General features: G+C 41.5%; 1 protein-coding gene across 3 annotated transcripts in view; it reads left to right on the forward strand.

Moving 5' to 3' along the window:
• Positions 1-24862, forward strand: part of MTUS2 (microtubule associated scaffold protein 2) — a 264605-nt gene that overhangs the window by 200416 nt on the left and 39327 nt on the right. For all 3 annotated transcript variants that reach the window (XM_063149100.1, XM_063149101.1, XM_063149102.1), the window contains 2 exons: positions 6541-6639; positions 11768-11976. In XM_063149100.1, the coding sequence (XP_063005170.1) occupies positions 6541-6639; positions 11768-11976 (308 nt within the window). The remainder of the gene's footprint in view (positions 1-6540; positions 6640-11767; positions 11977-24862) is intronic.

Genomic DNA, 24862 nt, shown 5'->3' on the forward strand with positions numbered 1-24862 from the left:
TTGATGAATCAAAAATACCCATCCAAAATCGCATGAAAGCTTTCATGTATTAGATGTTTCTGGAGAAGACCACATGAACTGTAAATTTTCCCTTAAAAAAAATTAAGACACAACTGCTCAAGAGCTATTGTATTCCTGATATTTCACTAAAAGTGCTTGTGAAATAAATTGGACTGTAGGGAATAAAAAAAAAAATTAATGAAAATGGACTCCTTTAGCTGTGGAGCAGATGATGCTGTGCTTCAGATGATCAAAAAAGAATTGTGGCATGGGACAATAGTAGCGGAAGATCATTGTCATGCAAATTGTTTTGCAGGCATGAACTGATGGCCTTTCAACTTCTCTGTGAAATGAGTGCACTTAATTAGGTTTTAGTGTATTTAGTGTATTAGTGCACTGCCCTTTTTATATTTACATGTCTGTCAATTTATAGAACATGGAAAAGAAAACATAGACTTGACTAAAAAAAGAGAGGTCTTTTAATTTCACTTATATATATTAGCTACTTTGGGAAGTGTAGTCATAGCCTAACTAATACTTACCATTTCTATATTGCTTCATATGTTGTTTAATGATAGGTGAAAGCAGCTCTCCATCAGAAACTTTGCAACTATAATCTAGCTCTGAAATTCATATAAGCTTCCTCTTCCCACAGATGCTGATTAAAATATACAGTACTTGAAGCATACATATATGAATTTTCTGGTTTAAATTTCCCTTAAAATGGGAGATTATCTGCAGAAGGCAATGTTCAGAGACTCAGTTCTGTCCACCAGGCTGGATCTGCCACCCAGCTTTCTATGAAATCAGAGAGCTGTGAGATTTTAGTTTTTCTATGTCCTGTTATGGATTTTGAGGGGTGTGTATTATGGGATTCCTATTTCTACTTGGTTATTATTTAATGACTGCAGTCGTGCATAAGAAAAATCCTAATTTGAGTGCAATGACAGTGGCAATAAAAAATTAATTTGAGCAGCTTGTTCCTACTTGCCCTCCTAAATTAAAGACAATCAAAAGCATTGTTCAAAAAAATTCACCCGGTCAATTCCTGTGCTTCTACAAGTACCAGTAAATCATATATAACAGGACAGGCTGTTAAATGCAATCAGCCAAGATGAAAAATAGGAGGCCAGTGTTATCTCAGCTCTCACCAGCAATCCTGTAGTGTAAAATGTGCTTTTTTTGATCAGATTCTGCAAAATCCAGACAGCACAACGTCAGCAGGAGGGAGAGGGATGAGCTGAGGTCACCTAGGGGGGAAGGGTGAGCACCAGCACTCTTGCAGGGATGAAGGGGGAAGAGTCTGCTGCTGCTTTGTTCCCCCTTGCAAACACTTTCCCTTCCAAGCTGAATAGCAGTGTGCAGTGGTTACATCATATTGCTCCTGTACTGAACACTGGGATGTGCAGCACTTCCTTGCAGGTGAAAGTGGGAGTTCATCTGCAAGTTTTCCCACCTTTCTTCTGGGAACCTCTCTGAAACATGCCATAGCACAGCTGTGTGAGGAAGTGTCTTGGTTTGAAATTTCAACCTTGAACAGGAGGAGACAATAAAATGCCATAGGATCCATGCAAAATGGCAGAAAGAGGAGTAGTTGTTTTAACTCTTCAACTAATGTTGGATGCTCTGAATTACCCTGAGATTTTCTATTCAGTCCAAAGAATTGTTTTACCAGGTGTATCTTTTCCTTTATTTTTTTAAACACCAGCTAAAGAGACTTAGTTATTTTAATACAAGAACAAGGCAACTGTTTTCAGACAAGACAATTAAATAGTTGTTATCCTTTTTTTCTTATCATATTGACTTCAAATTTGAAACAAACACAAAGGGAAAAGCACAAGCATTAGCAGTTTTTACTTCAAGAAGTACATGGTCTTTCTTCCACATCTCCTTCTTTATTCAGTCGTTCAGTGTCTCATAGATCACAGCTGAAGTAGAGAGTCTCTAGAGAGAATTAGACTGCTCTCATTCTACAGAAATCCATCATATTTCCACCTTTGCTCATTTTGTCTCAAACAATGCATGCAGGGCTGTGCCATTACTCACCAAGGACATGACTAGTCGTGGGTATCAGGGGGAAAGGCAGAAGGAAGCTCAGAGGGGCTCCCTGTGTCTTTGAGTGACTGAAGATATTTCTTTGGGTTTGGTTTGGTTTTTTTTTTAAACTTGCAAACTGCATTAGTTAACTTATAAAATACTCCTGAGAACAGTTGGAATCCTTCTGAATGCAGTTACTCCCATTGAATTGTTAATGATGTCTACAGCATGTTAGGATTTGTTTTGGAAGAAATACTCAATGTACAATTTGTTAACTTGCTTTCAGTCTGAAGTATGAAAGCAAATTGAAGCCTATCCCAGTATAGTGGCTTTTGAAGACTCAGAAATGTACAGGCAAATACAAGTGCTGATTCTGCAGGGCTTGAGGAGATGTCTTGGATAAGGTGTCTTTTGCTCTGCTTCCTAGCATTCAGCACTGCTGGGGGAATGGAGAAGTGGCTTTGTTTGTCTGCTATTTTTCTAAGTGATTTCTGGAATGTTTTGCCTCGTGTTTCTAATTATTTTGCATTTGCTCTTTTTGTTTCATTTGGAGCAGGCTGTGTGTATTAATTAGGAAATATAAATACCTTTACAGAACTGTGTGTTTAGAGGCCTTTTTCAAAAGAAAATGTTGTAAGCACACTAGCAGAGAAGGCAAACAAATATTTATGCTCATTGTTCTCTTATGGCCTGAAATATCCCTTTCTCTACACAAGTATAGCTTTTAAAAGAGGGGAAATGTTGAGAGATTTCTAACCTCAAATGGAATATAGATTCATATAAAAATTAGTACTTTGTAGCTTTGATTACAGGCTCCCAGAAACCTCATTGCATGAGCTCTGTCAGTGGTAGGAGGTGGCAGAGCCTTGGAAAGTGTTCCTGAAAGCCTGGAAGTTAGTGGTAGTTCCTGAGATACCAGGAGCTTCTTGCTAGGAAGCTCAGTGCTAAAAGCCCTGATTATGCAGGAATAAGGCTAATGCACAGGCATTTAACACAGAGCTAATTGGAATTCCATATTTCCAGTTGGTGGGCAATAGCATTAAGAATTTGAATAAATTTTGTTCCAGATCAGATTTAATATACATTATAAAAGATGAATTTAGAAGAAAATCGTAACACCTTTTGAAATTTCAAAATATACATGATGGAATATGATTTGAGGTTTTACATGTGTTCAGGCCTGTAATAAGAACTGAATAATGTTTGCCTTGTTTCCTGAGTTACCCTGGAGCATCAGACCTGTTTTTGTGCATTTTAGTCTTTGAATTACTTTTCATACACTTCAAGCTAGAAAGGATCAAACTTTGTAACCTCCTGCTGCACCATATTCTGTGCTACTGCACATTATGCTAATTACTACACCAGTGCTCTCCCTCAGATATTTTAAACTTGAAAATCTATATTTCTGTGAAATGACAAAATCTGGGCCCAAACACTTGTAATCTAAAGATTTATTTTCCCTGCAGGAAATCAACATGTTTTCTGAATGTTTCTCTTTGAACCAGCTAACAGCTGTTGTTTCAAAAGACAAGAACAAGCCCCATTTTTAGAAAAGCATTCAGCTCAAGCTCTTGTATGAGGTCTGATGCCAGGGATGGCTCTTCCCCTAAAATTTCCCTGTGGGTGATGAGCTTAGCAAAACGATAACAGTTTGTTCCCGCAGACCGTCCTTCCTTTTGCCTGCTGTGTGCTTTCTAAATCCCTCTCCTCTAAGGAGGGCCACAGAGAGGCCACCAGGGCCCTCCTGCTTGTGAAGGAGAAGTTGGATAGCTGCTATCTCCACGTGTCCCTGTGCCCTTCCCAGGCAGGCTGTGCTGGGCTCTGGCTCTCCCCTTGCGGCACAACCCTCCTCCCTTGCCCGCCTGCCGCACCGCTGCCCCACCACACCTCAGGAGCTCTCCCAGTCTTTTAGACTGAACAAGGCCACTCATCTTCCTCATTATTAGTCCCATTTATCTTTCCTTGCCCAGGTATCTGTTTGCACCTTCTTCCTGCTGATCTTCCACTTTGGGAAGCCAGCATCCCCCATGCAGGTGCACCTAAGGGCAGCACCTGTACGCAGCTCCCACTGCTCTGCACAGACCCTGCCCTGCCCTCTGCAAAATCCTGCGCTTCTTTGCTCCATTTTCTTTCAACCAAGCTCTAATTGGGCAATTGATTCTTGTTTTGGGCTTAAGGTCAAGAGACTGAGTGAATCCCCAGGTGTTCCTCATTGAAAATGTCTCAAAACCAAAAGCAGTTAATTATTTACATACCTAAGGAAAGCACACACTTTTCTCTACTGTTGTCTGTGTTTGGCAACTGGTATAGCAAAATTTCTGGAGGATCTCTGAATATGGCCCATTTTTACATTATATATTATATTTTTATTTTGAAAGCCCCAGAAAAGCCAAAGCCTTATTACCTGATGCTTGAATCTATAACTATATAAACTATGTCATATAAAACAAACCCTGCTTTTGTCTCATAGCTGCTAACTCAGGTTGGTCCTTAGTAATGAAAAGGCGCCATAAACTTATTTTATGTCCTACTCTGTAGTGAAGTACAGTGTAATAGGGGGCAGGCACAGGCAATTTCTGTCTTCAGTCATCTCACTGTGAAAAGTATTAATCACAAATCAGAATCTTAGCCTCAACATGTTGCATTTATGAACAGCAGAGAAAATGGAGATGGACAAAAGTAAAGGTATGAGCAAGTGTTCAGTCTTTACAAGCCCCGACAGCTGATGGTGTGATTTGCCTATGAACAGTGGAAGAGAGTCAAAGGGAGTTTTAGAACTTGTCCCATGCTTCCCTCCCACAAACAGTAGGAGATGCAGGTGCATGTGCTGTTTCCAGAAGCACTCTGCAAGCAAATGCTGAGAGACAGTGCTAGGAATTATGCAGCTCAGCTTCTGGAGTGTGGCAAATGCTGTGTCTGCAGCTCTCTGCGTGCAAGTCCTGATGCAGGCAGAAGTGGAAGGGTGAAAGATGCATCAGAAATACACCCATATATACTGCAGCTGTGACTAGGTGTGGCTTTGGAGGGAGCAGAAAATAGTAAAGCAGTAAGTGTTCCTCAAGATTATGATCCCTATATAAAATTATCATTTTTTTCCATTGTTGAAAGAGCCAGATTGTTTTTGTATTAAGCAAATGGAAGATAGTGTTAGCTTTTGGACTGCCTCTGTCATTAGGCAGCACCAAGAAAATCTGATTTTTTTTCCTGCTTCAGATACTTCAGATTCTGTGGGACATTTTCCTATTTCCTATTTCCTACTTGTGAATATACTTATAAGAAAGGGGAAAGTCAATAAGGCAAACTTTGTTTTCCCTCTAAAGCAAGTCATTTGCCTCAAATCTCTCTGCTTTTCCTGTGTATCCAGGTGCTGTGACACAGCCCTTCAGACTAAAATGCAACCCTCAACAAACTCTAATGGTCAAAAAAGGAAAGCAAACAGGAAGCTACATTATTGTCCCTGGGGTTTGCTTTTTATTGCTCTTTTTCCTTACTTCTTTGATGAAAAATTTCTGCTTGAGGTCCTGTGACTGTCACACCATGGCCAAAGGAGCAGGGCAGGACCTCATGTTACTGCACTCAGCATGGTCCCCACAGCTATTTTTTTGATGGGAGCTGTGGGTGGGCAGGAGGAGCTGAGCTTGGGTGGCCCCTCTGGCTTTCAGAGGCAGTCGTGTGTCCCTGGTGCAGAGGCAGTGTCTGGCTGCAGGGCTCTGACAGCTGGCAGACCGTCCCGAGGCCCTGAGCAGAGAGCTCCACTGGTGGGACACATAGCAACAGACACGGAGCTGCCTCTCTCAGAAATATTCCATGCCCTGCTTCATCCCACACTGGCACAGTGTCTTGTAGGTTTGTGCCCTGAATGTGCTTGCCCAGCTCTGTCCCTGCCTGCCTTACTGCACAGACAGACCCACGCTCGTGTCCAGGCAGCCACATCCAGCCCAGCTCTGGCACATCCTGCTTGCTTCTGGTCCTGGCCTTCTCTTCACCACATGAGACCACCTTGGAAAGCTGGTCTCCAGAAAGGGCAGCTTCCTTACCTGTGGAAGAGGTGACAGGGCAGGGGCTTGCAGGTAATTTCAGTCAGCTTTGCACAGTCCTATTCCGCTCCTCCTGCAGCCCAAATGATGTTGCACAGCAAGGTGAAGAGACAGAAGACAGCACTCAGAACAGAAAGGATGGGTTGCCTGTGTAGCTATTTGTGCCTTAATGGCATTTGTCATGGTGCAGATGACTGGGAAGCCAAGGTAGTGTGTGAGGCCTTCTGTCCTTCCTCAGTGCTGTGCATGCAGCTCAGCGGCACGAACACAGTCGTGGTTGCAGACACGTCAGGTTGGCATCCAACCCTGAAGTGCTGTAGCCTCATTCTGTGCAGAGCCCAGGACATGGATTGGTGAAATACATTTTGCCGTTTTGGTGTGTATCTTAGTGACACAGTTCTGCATATTATGAACAGAATTATAAACCAGGTGTCTTTCTACCTTTGATTATTTTTTTCTAAAACAGGTGTGAAGAAAGAAGTGCAAAAAGATCAAGATGCTAGCAGACCAGCTGCCTCATCCCCTAAGAAATCAGCAGTAACAGCCACAAAACTCCATTCACCAGGTATTTATGAACCTAAAAGCAGAGTTTCAGGGAAGATTTAAACTTGTTGACTTTGCATCTCTTTTTAACACACTCAAATCTGAGACCTACTATTGTTAAGTGAGGATTGATTGTGTCCAAGGTTCATTAAGCTGGCTACAGCAGGCTTTATCATACCAATGCATGAGCTGAATAGACTTTTGTTCTCTTTGTTATAACCATGCAATCATCTCTTTTTCAAAGCAAAGAGTTGTTGCTATTACATGTTTAAGGGCAGAGGAATTTTTTTTTATCATTACAATTTTCTTACATAAGAAGAGGACAGATACATATAGCAAAATAAAAGACATCTCAGAGAATTGCCTGGAGTGATAATGTATGGCTCAGAATCCACTCTTACTTCTATGCAGAGGCACTAAATTTCCTGCAGTATTTCTGTGCATAATGGGGAAAGGGACTATCTATAGAAAAAGCCTCCAAAGTGCTATTGGGACATTATCAACTTATACCTCAATATTGGGCACAAACACATGGTTTTAACATGTCTGAAGAATACCTTTCTTTATTTACTAAAACAAAGAGAACTTGTTTCTATTTATGTCTACTGAGTGTACATTAATAAATGTGCCTAAAGACTTTTGTGAGGCTGGCCTTTGCTTGATCTAAATGCTTCTGAAATGAGTGTGCACGGTCCCACTGATTTCATTGTTTTTGCAGTTTATCTTCTGTTACCTCATTTTTAAGACTCTGCTTGAATACTTAAAATGTCATCTCTACAGCTATGTGATACTTGAGTTATAACTGTGGGGGATAGAAGCCCATGTTGCTCCATTTGGTGGCAGAATATAAATCATGTAGAAGAGAGCTCTCCAGCTCCTATAACTTGCACCAAGAGTTTGTCCGTTATTATTAAATTCAATCTTTATTCTTCTTCTTCTCAACCAACAAAATCAATAAAATGGAAGATTAAATTTAATCTTCCCAGGCACCAACAGGACACAAAATTCTTCTCCTTACAAAGATGCTAGAGTAACAAGATGAACTTAACGCTGTCCTCTGAGTCATATAATTTACAGGCTATTTTGCACCTGGTGAGACCACAGAGAGATCCAAAGAATTTGTTGCAGAGAGTGCCAGACCAGAAGCTCACCGGTGTTTATAACGGTGGGAGTCCAGTTTAAGCACCAGCACTGATTGTGGCTGTAGCAGCGTGTTACAGCTCAGCTGATTTGCTTCCACTAGGATTACAAAGCAAAATGGAACACTGGAATATTTGTACAGTGTATTTCTATTGTCTTAAGGAGGTCTGCCTCTCCATGGGTGACTTAATAGTTTTCAAGGCCTAAAGTTTTGGCATATCCAATTCATGAGGCCTCAAAGATTTCTTCATTCTTGGGAGAGGTTGAGTAACTGACCTCCATCCATCAGACTGATTAAAAATCTGTTCCGCTTGCTTGTCTGCAATTAAGCCAATGTAAATTCCTTTATCATTCTAAGGATCAAGTAGGAAAATAAACCTCATCTTCATTTATTTTTTTAGAGTAGCCTTTGGCATTCTTTGAAATAAGTTCAATAACAAAGCAATAATGACAATTTCTTCACTTACTTAACAATTTCAAAAAATACTCAAAGCAGCCTTTGAGGAGGACATGCAGTGTAGCTGATGCTAAGGGGCAGTCACAGACTTTCCTCCATCAGAATCACAAGCCCCTGCATCATTTACACTTTTTGATGGGAGAGAAGGTGTCTCACAGGTAATTTCACCACAGCTACATCTGGCCATGAAACAGGTTCCAAAATTTCTGAGTGCTGTTTCTAGGCTGTATTTGCCTCTGTTACTGGCCTTCTCACATTCAGTTCCTTTTAATCAGTGCTGGTTTTTGACTGTTGGACACAAATTTTTTGAGCTTTGACTCTGAAGACTTGCAAGGGAGTTTTGAGATGCAGAGTCTTGCAGGGCTCTCAGTTTTATCCTTTGATGCAATACTCTTTCTGAGATCTGTGTATAGGAACAGGTGTCCATAGATGGAGGTGCTCTCCTTCCACTCCATTTTAGAATGGAGCCAGTGGCTTCTGGCATCTGTCACTCCACAGAATGCTTGATAACAATTGTCTCTAAGTAATTTGCTCACTTTCCTTACCAAAATGTTGGAAATTGGACAGTGAAAAGACGAATAAATTGCATTCCCCATCTAAATCCTCATGGACAGTGTTAATTATGAGTATATACTTGTTATGTCTCCCTAGTTCAAACACTCACGTAGATAAAAAAGACTTGGGAGTTTTGAAGAGGATCAAAGGGGTACAATGATTTCAGCACACACTGGGTCTGCCCCTCTGGTCCCCCCATCAGCAAAAAGGATATGAGGATAAGGGCCAGCATCATTAATATATACCCTGTTTTGTGCAGAGCAACAGAAGAGAGACATCAATGGCAGAATAAGCTTAGTAAGCTGCCTTTCAGACCCAAATGAACCGAGAAATTCAGATTTATCCCTGAGGAGAATAGCACCATTTAATTTACAAGGACAGCTTATAATACTGACAAGGACAGCACAAGAGATGTGCACTTCAAATCTTCCAGTGAACAGGAAGGCTAGAAAGATGTAAGACTAAGCAACCTGACAGATTTCTGTTTTAATTAGAGACTGAACTGATTTCAAGGGCTTTCCCCTACACTTCTTCCTAAGCCTTCTGTTGTAACATCACTGTCTTGCTTAAACAACCCAAGATTTTTATACTAAAAAGACAGATATTTATGGCTCTTGGTTTTATGAGTTTCTTCTTTTGTGGTATTACCTACTGCACAGCTAAGAGGTATGAATGGAAGAGTCTGTATTTTCTTATTATTGCACAAGAAAGTTGACAGGCTTTAAGTGACATAAAAATGGATAGAGGGCAATAGCTATGCTGCTTGAACTCTCCTAATGACAAAAACTCCTTGTGCTGTATTATTTGGGTCTTCCAACAACATGGCATTAGTCTTGACACTGCACAACATGTTATTCTTGGTCACAAATGCAGGTCATGGACACAAAGAGTTTCAAAGGGGTTTTTGCACTCATGGCTCTTTGCAGTTGTGCCATGAGATGCTTGGAGACGTGAGGGAGCATCTCTGCTGGAGCTGGCACCCTGTAAGCTTAGCCTGGAGCCAGGATGTAGCTGAGCAAGATAGAAGATATGCTCCCAATGGCTCCACACAAGCTGGGGATCTGAAAAAGTAGGAATGCACTCTTGGGGTATTGCTCTGGGGAAGCCATTCTGTTCCCCTGTCTGGTCTTGTAAAACTGCCCTTAGGATCTATTTGCACACCCAGACCACAGCCTTGAAGATCTAAAAGATCTAAAGCACATCTGACAAAATTACCTCTGGAATTTGTAATGCTCTGCTTTACAAATTGGCTCAGATTCATACCATCAGAGGCTTCTCTGGAAGGATTCTTTGGCTTTTTAGGAAAGGAACAGGTAGTATTCATGGCAGAAGACTGTCTCCTATTACACTGATTGCTGGAGACTGGTTGTAGGCATGGTTTCTGTATTGTTTTCAAGAACTGGATACTACAAAACTATGAAACTACAAACTGTCCCCTTTTATCATATTATTGCACACACAACCTTTTCTACTAACACAGAAACGTTCCAGACCCATATCCACTATCTCTAGTAACACATGGGACGAAGGTGTCTGACTTGTATTTTCTCCCTCTTTCTTACTGACTTCAGCTTCTAGGGTAAAAGCTGGAGGATAATGGGGAGGATCTGTTGAGTACTGGAGGTTCCTGGCCAGTATTCAGGAATGAGCTAAAGACCATCAACTGAGGGGTAGCAAAAGGGTAGCAAGAAAGACTGAGGGTAGCAAAATAAGTCACTAAGCTGTGCAAAGGTGATGCCAGCTGGCCATAAATGTTTGCAGAGGAGAGTCCTCAGAAAGCAAAGAAAGTAAAGACAGATTTTCCAAGCAGTGGCTTGGGCAGCCTGATACCACCAGAACACTGCCCCTTCTTGCTTCATCCTCATAACTGGGTATATCCACAGAAATGCATAGTTGACTCAAGCAGGATGTGAATTTAGGAAAAAAGTCCCACTTTCCTGAAGTGGCTTATCATGAGTAAGCTTCAGTTCTGGTGCTATTGATACAAATATGACGCTATACCCTAAACACAAGCTACACGAGTGCTTTCACATCTTTGTACAGCATCAGGCTTGCTTCAAGCCAACCTGGAGCACCTCAGAGAGGCCAGTCTGTCTGGGCCTATTTCTGCAGGCAAACCATGAAGTGATTCTGGTGTGATCAAAGATGCTGAGAGAGCAGCCATGCAGAGCCAGTGATGTAACTCTTGTGCGTTGTGTGGCACTTGGTGGCACTTCAGTACATATCTGCTAATTGCTGCAATTTTGGACACGTTGTAAAGGTGAGAGCAAGGGGAACTCTCAAGGTAGACTGCACTATTGTAGATAAAAAGTGATAGTGATATCCCAGTAGCAAGCAATCCATGCTGTATTTGCCTTCAGGGAGGGACAACTCCAGCCCCACATTGTCCTGTGTAGAGGCAAAATGAAATCTGCAAAGGCAAAGGAAAACTGGCACCTCTGTCGAGTCACCAGGCTGGGGTTCATGTGAACAAAGAAACCATGTGTAGAGTAGAAATGTCACCTAGCTGTTTTCCACAGCATCAATGGGATGTGCCCATTTCTGGAAGTGCCCATTTCTCTCACTGCCATTGAAGAGAGATGCAGACCTCTGTTTCTTGTAGGTGTCTAGCAGAGTTGAAGTGCTTCCTTCCTACAACAACCTCAGTTCTCAGTGATACGCTCTTAGGACATCTCTCCTCAACTTGTAGAAGACTTTCAGGCTCAGAGCCTGAGGTGAGATGGCTGTTATAAAGCTTTGAGCTTTGGCCCCTAAAGAAACATATTTCACTATGCTTTTGCCTTTTTTTTTTTTTTTTTTTTTTGTTTTTTTTGGTTTTTTTGGTGTTTTTTTGTTTTTTTTTTTTTTGTTTGAAAGACTGGAAGTTCTGTGTGAGTGCTACAGACCTTTTTTTCTTTTGTAGGAATGAGTCCCAGAGGCCACAGAAACACATAAAGGTCATGTCTGTACATGTAAACTATGTGATCTGAATGGTCTTTTATTCCCTCTTCCTTTGTAGGACATTCCAGGCAAAGGCCAACCACCCCAAAGAATGGATTCTCCCCCAAACCAGGAGAGGGGCGAGACGCAGAAAAGCAGTTGGTTCAGAAACTGAAGGAAAAGTGTGATGAGCAGTCCCGGCAGTTAATCAATATCCAAGATGAGCTTAAAAGAGCCAGCTGTGGCTTTGACGTCTTTGCTATAACCACACAGTACTTTTACAGGCAGGTAAGTGCAATGGGTGCTTCTTACCACTGTAAAGATTCTTTGCCTTTACAACTGTCACTTGCCCAAATTTATTCCATGGTCACTGAAAATTTGTTCTTGGGATCAAAGCATGTAATTTCTTTACAATTATTATTATGAGAAGGGAATTCAAATTTCATAGAAAGGAAAACTGCAATGACAAAGGAAATCTGGCACGTCTGTTAAGTCACCAAGCTTGGGGATTGGGTGGCCAAAGAAATTGTGTGTAAAGTGTAGATGTCATCCAGTCTGGTAAGTTGAATAATTTGATGCCATATATTTGAAAAAAAGGGTGTAGGAGCTTGAAAAAGGAAGAATTTTGAATGAAGCATATGTGACAAGCAGGGGTTTTACGAGTAAAGGAGATGCCGAAACTTAGAAGGCCCAGTCTCTGATTGCTAGAGCTGGAATGGAAAGTGTAACTGAGATATTAATACTTGTGTGCAACCAAAGCTGTTAGATGAAGGAAGCAATTTGATTTCCCACAATAATTATCTACTCTTCCTGTTCACCATGAATTGGGCAGGGTGTCCCTGTCACAGGGTTGCCAGTTCCTGAAGATGTTAGGATAACATTATCTCAGCATGCAGAAGATTACGCGCAGCAGGTATAGAGAACATAAAGAAAATGTTGCTGGTAATTAGAGAACCTTATTTATTCACTCAAGTCAAAATGAATATATTTTAAGACAACCAAAATAACCATTCAAGACTTGAAGGTTTTGCTTGTTTCAAAAGCTGTTTAGTGATCTAGGAAATGTAGCTGGGTTCTGAGGTCACTCACACCATGCCCATGTATTTTATGACATCCCAGGTTAAGCTGGTGTCCTGGCTACCTTGTAAAACAGGCAGACAATCACCAGCAGTAGGATCCAAGGCTTGGATAATACCCTTTCTAGCCTGTTTTTCTACTTTTGGGAAAAACAAGAATAAATTTTCTGTGTTAAATGGGAGAAAGAAAAGCAGGGAAACAAAATCTAAATTAAGTCAGTCTTTAAAATTCTGAAATACTTTATTTAGTTTTGAGGGTTTTTATATTAGTGGGAAAGGTTACCTTTGAAGAAATAACCACGGTTCACACTTTTCCCTAAGCAGGAGCTGATCTTGCCAGGGAAGATTCACTGAACTGAAAAAACAAGGAGATTTTAAAACGTCCTAAATATTTTAAATACCTTCCCAAGAGATCTTCCTTCTCTATTTTTCTTTAGACTTGACATTTCTGTATTTCAGGACTTGTTAGGTATTTCTAAACACTTTTGGGTGGGTTTAGGTTTTTGTTGTGGTTTTTGGGGGAGTTTTTTTGGGGGAGATTTTTTTAGTTTGGTGGTGTTTTGTCAGGGTTTTTTTTTTGTTGATGTTGTTTTGTTTGTGGTTTTTTTGAGCTGGCTGTGGAGTATCCTTGTTTAAATCAGAGGGAAATAAAAAAGGGCAGAGCACTGTCAGCTCAGCTTTGTCTGTGCATTGTCCACTGGGGAGAGATTTTTCATCACATGCCTCATTCACATTTGCTGAAGGAACTCTCACATCTCCTTCATCTCCTCTGGATATGTTTTCAATGAGACCAGCTGCTGGAGCTGAGCTTTGAGATGACTGTTCTGCTGGTGGTGCCTGTTGGATCTGTCCTGAAAATGCCTCCTAAATTGAACAACTTAGGTGTCTTTATTTAATAGCACCCTCACAAAGTCTGGCCAAGCATAGCTGCACCTCACATTCCCAGCTCCTCTGTATTTCTCAGGCCCGCTGGGGATTGCAGTAATGCTCCTCTGAGTGCCTGGAGGTGAAAAATAACACACCTGTGGAATTTAAGCACCTTCAGGTTTGGGCAGGATTAGATGTAGATTTGTTCCAGATCCATGCAGATGTGGTACATCCTTTGGGAGTATGGCTGCTTTAGGCTCCATTTTTAGTGCATGCAGACATGTGAGCACTTCATGAAGACTATTTAAAGCACAAAAGACCTGAATTTCTGCTTGAGTCACTCGCCTGTCTCGTCTCAGACTTCCAGGGAGCAGTAAGGCTGCTGCACTCTTAAATTCAGTGCTAAAGCTGGGAGCCTACATACTGTGGGACAATCTGGGACTACTCAAGCAGTTGTGTAACTGGGCACTCATTTGTCTTGCAACATAGACACAGGCTTACAAGGTTTTGAGTGTCATTTAAAAATGCAATCTGTAGACATTTTCTGAAGTGGCATTATTGTCTGAAAGCTTAAGCAAAATTGAGTTGGCTGTCTTTGGGTTAGGGAAGCATGGGAAAAAATAAACCAACTTTTCACATGATAAAAATAATAACAGTTGGGTGTATCTGTAGCTGAGAACCCTGCAGACAAAATGATTGAGGTCTGAGTGGAACTGCAGTTTGGCAAAGGAAAAACATTCTTTTGATAAAAAGGTGCAGCCTTATTCCCAAGAATTTTGGGGTTGATTTGTCCAACTAGCAGTTCCACTCTTGCGTCTCCTATTTTGATACTGGGGAGCCACTTCTGGACGGATAGTAGTTTGTGTCCAATGTCTCTCTCTCCTTACATCACAGCAAAATAATGTTCAAAACATAGATTTTTTTTTTCTCAGATTTGGACCTAAATTCTATTGTAAAATATGCTCCTAGGCAGTGAGGACGGGACTGAGTCTTGAAAACAGCCTAAGAACCAGTGTAGGTGGTAAGTGGGTGCAAGTGGGCCCATGTCTGTGGCTCTCTTGTTTTGCTCACACTGTTTCTCTCCTCTTTCCAAAGCTGAGGAAAGCACCAAGGCAAGTGGTCCAACAGACCACTGTGTAGAAAGAGAGTGTTGTATGTAATGAAGAATTGGACCACACTAGCAGTTTCTCAGAGTGCTTTAAGATTACATAAATTATATTTTCTTATCATTTTTTGGATTTGTTTTCTGGCTGTTTCAGGCCACTGCTGAATGTTATCCTGGAATCATCTCTCTTCCTCAGCTGAAAATGCTCTTAATTGGCAAGATTCTTTTAATTGGCATCTAGAAGTGCACAACATGTAGCAGTATTTAATGCAGACCCATTAAATGCCATTTAAACCAATTTTCTATCCTTGGGAAAAGCCTAGGCAATCAAAGCAGGTGATAACTGAGGCAATAGATGTAAAAGATATTAAAGCAGTGGTTCTGACATAAGCATGAAAAGTAATGATTGCAGTGACTGTGCAGAGCATGGCTTTTAATTATTATTTAATTAGCAGATGTATTACCTTAAGACCCTCGTATATGCACATGACTCTTGTTGACTTTTGGAACTGCTTCAAACTGATTCTGAAGAGGAGCAGATTAAATTTGTCCTTAAGGTCGTCAGATGTTCCTCCTGCCGATACAGCCCTTGTGCTGTGCTGGTACGGCAGGGTGAACAACTGGCTGGCAGGAGCTGGAGTGATACCGGGAGGACTTTTTAGAGCAAGTATTTCCAGAGCCCTGGTGTGGATCACTCCTGACCTGCTGTGGCTTGTTGACCCAGCGATAGTGGCAGTCCTGGCCCAGTGTCAGCCCTGTTCACAGAAGGGCCCGGCCGTGATCTCTCTTGGAAGTGGTAACAGTGCCATCTAAAGGGGAGTAACCCAAAGTGACAGATCCAGGAGAGAAAATCTTTCTGGACAGAAAAAGGGAGGAGAAAATAAATCCATTTTCATATCTCTAGTACACCACAGAAGTGTTTGTGTTGAAACTGGGCTAATGGCTCTCTGCAATCCAACAAGCAGAAAGGGCAGTCCCAGGTCTGCCTCTGAAATTTCAGAGCGGGACTCTGGAGCTCCAGTGTATGAGGAGAAGGGATCCTTTCTGGGCTGCAGACCGCCAGGGTGGGAGCAGGTGAGGGAAAGGGTTATGCTGGAGTAGTCTGTCCCATACTCTGCTTGGGCCTGGAGGAGTTTCCAGACCTGCAGCATGGCCTCTTGATATGGTTTTCATCAGGGGACAAACTCCTCAGGACAGGTGTGGGAAGTGGATTTGATTTTGTCTGTGGGAAATGGATCTACAAATCCATTTCCCACAGACAGGTCCCAGCACAAGTGCAGCTGGATGAGCTGCGTGGAGGAATGGAGGAACCACAGAGATGTCCTGAACAAGAGTTGGGACAACACTGCAGTGTTTGGTGGCATCCCAGAACTTTGTGTCTACCAGGACTGGGAAAGTGTCACCAGTAACCAGAGAGTGAGAGTGTGTGTCTGCACATCTAATCATGGCTATACAATATTGTATATATAATATACACATATAATACATTCCAGAATGTATTACTACATTCTTACTATTCCAGAAAAGTAAACACACATGGGAATATCCTGCAAAATCCAGGATGGGCAAGAAAAACCTTTTCCCTCATTCAGATGATGAATAGGTGTGTGCTAGTGTGCCTTTTTGAGAGGAATGTCCCTGTCCTGTGAATGGACAATATGCCACCCAGTGTCATGTGACATCCATGGGCAGATGCTAATGACCACTTGTGCTAGAGGCAAAATTGGTCATGCTGTTTATAAGTCGCTTGGCACTTTGCACCACTGCCTCCAAAACATTAATTTGGGCTAACATTTCAAGGGATTATCTCAGGCTAAGCTGAAAATGGTTTATTTTCACAAATGTCTCAGAGAATAAGTTCAAGAGAAATATATCTATTGTTCATGCCTGGTGCTGGCAGAGTGGTAAGAAGCCAGCACTATCAGAAAGACTGACCTTCTGGCTTTCAGGGGTAATGCTTTCTCAACGTTTGCAAAATATGTTTGAATTTGGCCCAAGAACAGTCCTTAGAAAAGGGCCATTCCTCCCTCCTCACTATTACAGTTAGGCTACGTGTCCTGCATTGAGCAAGTTCATTCTTTTCATTGCTCCCGATGAAGACCAGAGCAGTCAGAGCAGCTTAATATTTTCATTCTGTAATCCTGAAAAAAAATACACTTTGGTCTCATCAAACACTGACAGTTTAGAGCTATGTATCAAAAACATTGTATTGCAAGGAAAACAAAATCTTTGTTTACTTGGAAGGAAAGAAAAATAGAAAGAAGCTCTGTCATCATTTAGAGCTTTCTGAACTGATTTTTAAGGAGAAATGCACAAAGTTTGGTATGTGGGGCTATTAGTTATGGTAAAACAGAGCAGTAAGAATCCAGAGGTGTACTCCTTTACATGCAAACATTACAATGAAAGCTCTGTAGATGGAATGGGACCTGCAGGCCACTTACACATGGTCAGTCTACCCAAGGAATGGATTGGGGTTTGTGAAATTAAGGAAATCACCTTCTGCAGGCCCCCTGCTTCTTTGCTGTGTATGCTAAAAGTCAGGTATTGAGTAGGTGAGGTGCTATAGGAAAAGGAACCTCAAAGAAGCTGAGTATCTCTCCCCTCCTCATCCTTTGGGATTTTACAGTGCTTCCAGACAGCCTGGCCAGCTCTGCTTCAGGCCCTGCAAAACAGAAGGAAAAAGGTGTAGGGAACCTCATGGCTTCTCCTTGTGTCCTCAGTGACCTTCTTAGAGACACTGCTGTGACAAAATTGTTAATTTTAGTTTTGGAAGGTGGAAGAACATGCTTCCCTGGGAAGCATTGATTTAGTTACATGGCCTTTTTTTGGAAAAAAAACCCCAAACAAATTAGACTATGTTTGTATCTGTGGCTGGAGACACATAAATGGAGACACTTGGCTAGTTACACATAAATATTTTAAATTTTGAGATAAAAAAGAAATAGCCCCAGGCATTCTAATGTTCCCCTTGAAGAGTTTTAAATGGCCATTAAAAATTAAAGGCCTCTTTATTTACATGTTGTCCTTGAAGAGCAATATTTTTAGAATGCATGCCAAGCATCAGGTAAAAGTGGATTTATTTTCTCCTTTTGTTTGTATTATTGATCTCTGTGTAAGCAGCTAACTTTGACAGCCTTGATTTTATACTGCAGAGGAAAAACACATAAGAGTCAGAAGTGTTTCTTGTGATGCTGGCAGCCTCCAGGGTGGGTATTTGTCTGGGCTTGAGGGATTTGGCAACACATTGGAAGTGGTGGGAAAAGCAGTGATGAGTAATAGGGTGCAGTGCTATTGTGGCCTCTGATCATGCAGAGGACAGGGAAAACCCAAGCCACAGTGCTTTCATGCTGTTCCTTAGGTTCAGCAAAGGAGTCAATGGAAATGTGTACCTCTTTTGAATTCCATGCATTTCAAATTCCTCTCTTACAGCAAAGAGGAAATATCCTCAGATCAATCATTGTTTGCTTTTTTGGTGTTTTGTTTATTGGAGGTTTCTTCCTTTAATTGATCAATCGATTACTTCCCAGAAGCATTCTACCAAGATTTCTAGTAGGAATGTAACAGAACAAAGGCTCTAAAATTCAGTGCAGATCAATAGGTGCAAGGTTCATATATGAAAGTATTAATCGCACCAGAAACCAAAGAATTTTTCTGTTTCAATGTGGGAACAGAAATATTTACCAAATGAAAATTTATAGATACCTTTCAGGAAGTGAATAAGGAAACCATAACTCTCATTAGCAGTGGAGTGGACAAGACCTGACCTGTCCAGGGGAGAGGGATCCCATCCTCTCTTTGGGAGTCAAAAAGCAGAGCCTCCATTCAAAAGCAAACTTTTCAGCATATCTCTTATTTTACACACATATCTGTGTGCATAAAGTATTTATAACAAGACCAAATGTCACTCTTTAAATTTGCTGTTAAGGAGGAGGCCATGCCTCAGCTCACAGATAATCTTCAGAAGTCATTTCAAAATGAAATTTTTGAACAGAAGTCTAAGGAAGGTTGGAATCAGCCTAGAGAGAGGTCAAATACTGAGTTCCCTCCCAGAAGAAGTGACCACTGAGACACATATTTACTTGCTGGTAGCTGCTTCTCAGTAATCTGTCCCTCTGGAAGATCCAAATCCTTCTTTCCTATGTGGCCAACTTCAGCAATCACCTAATCCCTCATTCTGATGCCCATCACAGCATCCCAGGAGCTCTCCTGCCCTCAGATACACACTCATGGCCTTCTCTACCTTTTCCCTGCTGGGATTTTCACACCTCTGGCAGCAATATTTTTGTTTGGTGGTTTTACATCCCACTCAGGTCAAAGTGGCACAGCCATTAATAAAGACATGCCCAGTAATGACCTATATGTGCATTATAATAGTATTGGCAACAATGATCAGTGCAATAGAACTTCAGCTTTTTCAAGTGATCTTAATACTTCTGCAGTATAAAAAATTACCAATTTATTATTCATAATAAAGGTCTGGCAATGCTAAATGTGCATCAAACCAACTATGTGCCAGCTTTTAAATTGCAGGAATATTAGGGTTTTTGCCATCACAAAACATAAAGGTTAGCCTCACTTAAAAAAATCAATTTTTTATCTTCTTATTTACCAGTGGAATACAATCTGTTTAAGTTAACATTAGCTTGTGTTTAATCAAATTACACAGAACAAAGAACAAAAAGATAATGGGATTGAACTGGGTTTGTTGAAAACAGAAAGCACTTGGCTGACTCAATGTATTCCTCTTTGTTAATATTTGAGTTCTATATAGCATTCCTGATGGAAATGAAGACATTCCAGTTTTGTTATTCCACAGTCATCCCAACGAGTGCCAGACATTTTGAGGATGACACAAAGATGACATCCCAGTCCTGGAGCATTTAGCATCTAAATAGGCAAAAGCCTGATGAAAACTGGTGTGTCAAGGTGACTTAGTCTATAAGTCACTTACTATATATTTCGTTTCTTTGGGGATTTATTTGGGAAGATAAGTGTGTTTTTATGTGGTTACACACACCTGCATGCACACAAGCACCCTGTGCTGCGTGTTCTGCTTTCAGAGACCCTCTGGGAAGAGGATCTGTGTTTCCAGTGGCTGTATGGGGGATAGGGCAAGAGCACCAGAGGGCCTGGCATCGCCTGCAGGGTCACAGTGATGGGCACCCCTGGATGAGGACTGGACAGTGAGATGTCCTGCCAGTGTGTCACCCAAGTGCAAGAGTGAGGGCAGCCAAGAAGTCCCGTCAAGCCCACGTACAGCAGGAGGTGCAGAGGCAGCAGTGGTTGTGTGCATGCAGCTCTGCGAGCTGTAGAAGAGAGCCCAGTGAGCTCTCTTCTACAGCTCGCAGACAGGGATACTCCCACTGTTCATGTTTATTTACACCAAATGGATGTGATGAATGTTTTAGATCCCACACAGGTTTGTCCCATCTGCCCTTGTTGGTGTTCCCGTGGTGCAGCGAGCGCATGGCTCCAGGCAGCTGCAGACGTGAGCAGCAGGACGTGTCCTCAGCAGCACTGCTGGGCTGATGGCTGCTTCTCAGGCAAACAGGCTCCAAGCTATTCTTATTACCACACTCTCATTTCATCTGTGGGGGGAAATTTGCTATTTCTTCCTTGGTTTGTTTTGTTGGGGTTTTTTAAATTGCTTAGTGCATTACAGTCAATGAATAGACCCAGAGCGATGCTTCTCCTCCGGGAACGTATTGAGTGTGTGCACATGGATTGTACAAGAAGCCCTGGCACCTTTGGTGTGCAGGCTGGGGAGTACTGGGGCACTGAACTTGGACCTTATTTGAGGCTGGAGGTGCCTTTTATACACCTGAGCTTTGGTACCCCAGGCACTTGGCTGCATGCTGCAGGAGCACCCTTTTGGTCTCACAGCTCCTCAGTTCTGTGTCTTGGCTTCCCCCAGAGTACAGAAAGCTGTTTTCCCCCTTCTTCTGGAATATTGCATCACCTGGCACATGGGACATTCTTCCTGTGCCTGACATAGGCACCTTGCTCAGGCTGACCCTTAGCCTGGGGGATTGGTCTGAGCACAAGATACTTAAGTAGTGATCCCTTCAGCAGCTGAAGCTGGCTGCCTTTCTGGAAATGGTTTTTGAAGCTTCTTGGAAAAACCTGTGTAATGCTGAGCAGCCTGCTTTAAGCTGCCTCACAGTTAGCAGCCAGGCAGGAGGTAAGCACCAAGGCAGGCCTGTGATAGTCAAAGCTCCCCAGCCCTCTGGAGAGGCAAGGACAACCCACAGATAACATGCCTGTTATGGAAAGATATGCTTGATAGTGTGAGTGTCTGAGGAGTTATTCTGCCCTGGAAAGTAGAAGGAAAATGTTGAGGAGGGACTGGATGTTGTCCAGATATCTCTGCATTTCCAGGGGGATCCATGTTGCAAAAGAAAAGGTTTTGGGATTTCTTTCTGCTCTGACTGCAAAAAAACACAGAGATCACCTCCTGATTTGGTACAAGTTTCCAGATATTTGGCCTAATTTTTTTTCTTTCACCTCTTGCTAACTGGTATTCTTAAAAGCAAACACATTAAAAAGGAGCATAACACATTTAAAGCAATGGCTAAATACATGAAAAAGATTAATTTAGAAATAAATAGGGAGCAGTTGGGTATATACCATATATTTATATAGGTGCCATTCATATATAATGCTTGAACTTCTTTCCCATAGTCCCATAGTCTTCTTTCCCATTATTAGAATATCTTCTGTTTCATGTAAAACTCAATTTCACCAATCTTTAGTTAAAATGAAGTACTAGAAGTTGCTGAGTGTTAGATGCACTTAAAAAAATGTTCAGTCTTCTTTCCCCTGCCCCAAAGGCATTTTTAAATGTCATTTGTAGAAAGACTTCAGATTATTTACTGTGTTCCCTCACCACTGCACACTCCTAAGCTAGAACACTCTGCTGATATAACTCCCTGTCTCTCCAAAATTACTGTGCAGTCCCAGGGGGTGACAGGGTAAATATCACAAGTCCTCTCATGTAGATCCATCAGCAGATGCATTCTGAGCTGACGCAAAAGAGAGACTTTGCAGCAGTGTAGTGGAACTTTTCCCTGTTGATCAGAATTCCTGGCAGATGTGAGGTTGTTCCAGTGCAAAGCAAGGCTTGAAAATACAGATATCCATGAGAACTACTTCACCTTATGTGTGTCAAGGCCGTGTGCCACGTCTGCAAAAACCTCTCGTATAGACATGCTGACAGAAATGCAGCACTTCCTTTATAAGTTCTGATTTGGTCTTCAATTTTTCAAGTACAGTTTCATATCTCCTTTGCAATCCATGTGGACTGTGGTTACAGATTTCAGCAGCTGGAGAGCCCCATATTTGATGAGTGGAGTGCAAGCTGCCTGCACTTTTGAGCATATAAGACCAACAGGCTCACATTCCCACCGCACTGGTTTGAGTGATGGATGCAGCAAAGCCAGGCTGAAACCAGCTCTGCCTGGAACTGTGGTCTGGCCATCAGCTGGAAGGGAGTAACCCCCAGGAGTAATTAGAGTTTCTGGTGTCAGCACAAATCAATGTGAGCTCCTCTGTGAACGTGTGCTAAGAAAAGCTGTCAAGATCTTTGGGCGAGTGAGCAGAGGTGCAGCCAGTCAAAGTGAGGCAGTGACAGCACCTGCACGTTCAGCACTGGGGAGACTGATACTGAATATAGACATTGAGCACTGCTGCTCACACATCTTCAGAAGACAATGAAAAAAAAGGGGAGGAAAAAGAGACAAGTAATAAGCAACTCTGACGTCTGGAAAAATCCCTTTTTGTGAGAGACAGCAGAGAACTGTTGGTTTGTTTGCAAAAAAGGGCAAAGTGGATGAGTGCAGAGGAGAATAATTCCCATAAGGAGGTACTGCTGTATACCAGAAAGCACTTTCCCCCAATCAGGAGAAAGTTTAGCAGAAATCCCTGCTAAACTTTTGCAGAAGTTTTGCAGCTTCAACACATGAAGGAAGCACAGACTTTTAGGAGTAGAGATGATCAGTTATTAGAAGAAACCACTTTGAGAAGAGAAAGTAAATCCACACCTTCATGTCAGCAGTTTGCCAATGTATGACTTTATAGAGGGGATGTTTTCATCAAATGTAGTTATAGAAAAGCAACTGGGTAAAATATCATGTCCTGCAATAAAAAAAAATCATACTATTTGATTGAACCATTCCTTTGTCCTTAAAGTCTACTAAGTTCTGTAGGCAGCAAGAATAACTTGACATTTAATATTTGGTGGTGCAATACACATTAGAGGGGAGATGCCTATTTCAAAGTTGGAAGCCTTTTTCAGATAGATGTTAAGATGAATTTTCCATGCAGAACAGCTTTTCATCACACCCTCTAATGCAGGGTTACTTGCTCCTTCTTCTGAATTTTCTGGCAATAATCATGGCTCGATGCAGGATCTAGATTAGACAGACCATGACTCAAAGATATATATATATATATATATATAAATGGTAATTATTGTGTTCCTAGGACATTTTTGCTGTCCTTTTGAGTTGAAAGTATATTTCCTTGATACTCCTTCTGTGTCCTCACAGCCATCCAAGAGTATGTATCTGCACTTTTGGATCATATACCCAATGCACAGCCTGTCTCTTGCTTAACCCCCTTTAAGGTCTGAGCTGTCTGATTCCAGAAATGAACTCTAAAAGGTTTCAGCTGCAATCCCCCTGAAATTCTCTGGCCTTGCTCTCACCTCTGAGAACTAATTCACGTGCAGCTTCCTGCAATCACTTCTCACATGTCGTAACTTCAGAAGGTGGTGGTGTGGTTATTATAATGATTTGAGAACTGTTTATTATTTATCATTTATTATTTATCATTTATCATTTATTATTCATTAAATCCAGCTCTAGCTACAAAGGAATTAGTATAAATGATACATTTATAAAATTACTTCTAAAAATCATCTGAGTTATGTTTTCTTTGTGTAAAAACCTCCCAAGCCCACAGCTGATAATTTGAATTCTCATTAATGGTGGTAAGTACATGAGCACTGAGAATCTTTCCAATAGGAGAAACTTGGTCCATGTAAACTTGCTGGAATATTTTGCCACTGACATTGCTGTCATAGAATGTCAGCACTTGTGCCTTGCTCTGCTTGGCCTCAAAGTACAGCAGCTAGAAGTTGTCACTGGCTTGGGCCCAGAGTAACTCGGGAGTGGAAGAGAGAGGATTGTTGGGAGAAGGGAACATTTCTCTGCAAAGCTGATTTAAGAAAATGGCTATCTGCTTGCAGCTACTTGGAGGTCTGGAATTTAGATATAGCCTTGCAGGGGATGTATTCCTGGGGAGAGAGCAGGTGAGGAGTTCAGTGAAAACATGCATTTTTCCTTGTGATCTTGGTGCATAAATGATATTTCATATGAGGAGGCATGAATTCCCTGACATCAAGAGTTAGTTCATTTGGAATGCTTACTTTGTACTGTTCCAGACATCAAGAACTAGAAAACATAGTAATGAAGCATTGTTCTCTCATGAATTTTAATCCATGGCCTTGCAAGCTACTGACACTACAGTACATGTAAGGCTACACTTGCAGAAATAACAAAACTCTGAAGGAATTCTGTTTAGATCCTCACATTCTTTTTTTATGAGAGCTGAATTTAAAAAGGAGTCATCTGGCTGGGCTCTCTCACTTCAGAAACAGAGGGCATGTAGTCTGTGTTAATTTGTTAAATTCTAGAGTAAACATTCTATTCATCCAAATATGCAATAGCATAATTGTACAGTTGAAAAACTATATTAAAAAACATTTGCTTCCATATAAATTGCCTGAGGATCACTTAAACCTCATGGTACTGACTAATGCACAAAATGTGAAACCTCACTGTAAATCCAAGGGAAATTGCCATTCTGGGGCCATCTGGCATAACTTTCAGCTCTAGCTGAGTCATCTCGCTGAAACTCATTCCTGACTGCTCATGACTTCAGAAATCCCCAAATCACTGTTACATTTTCTGATTTTTTTTTTTTTTTAAGTTAGGCAAGAACAAAAATAAACAACCCCAACCTGGAAAGTAATGAATCACGTGTGTATGTGTGAAAGCAATGTGGAAAACTGATGATGGGAGAGCTGTGTCAGACAAAACTTGTAATGCACCTCCAGCAAGGAAAG

This window comes from Melospiza melodia, chromosome 2, assembly GCF_035770615.1.
Source record: "Melospiza melodia melodia isolate bMelMel2 chromosome 2, bMelMel2.pri, whole genome shotgun sequence".
Lineage (NCBI taxonomy): Eukaryota > Metazoa > Chordata > Aves > Passeriformes > Passerellidae > Melospiza > Melospiza melodia.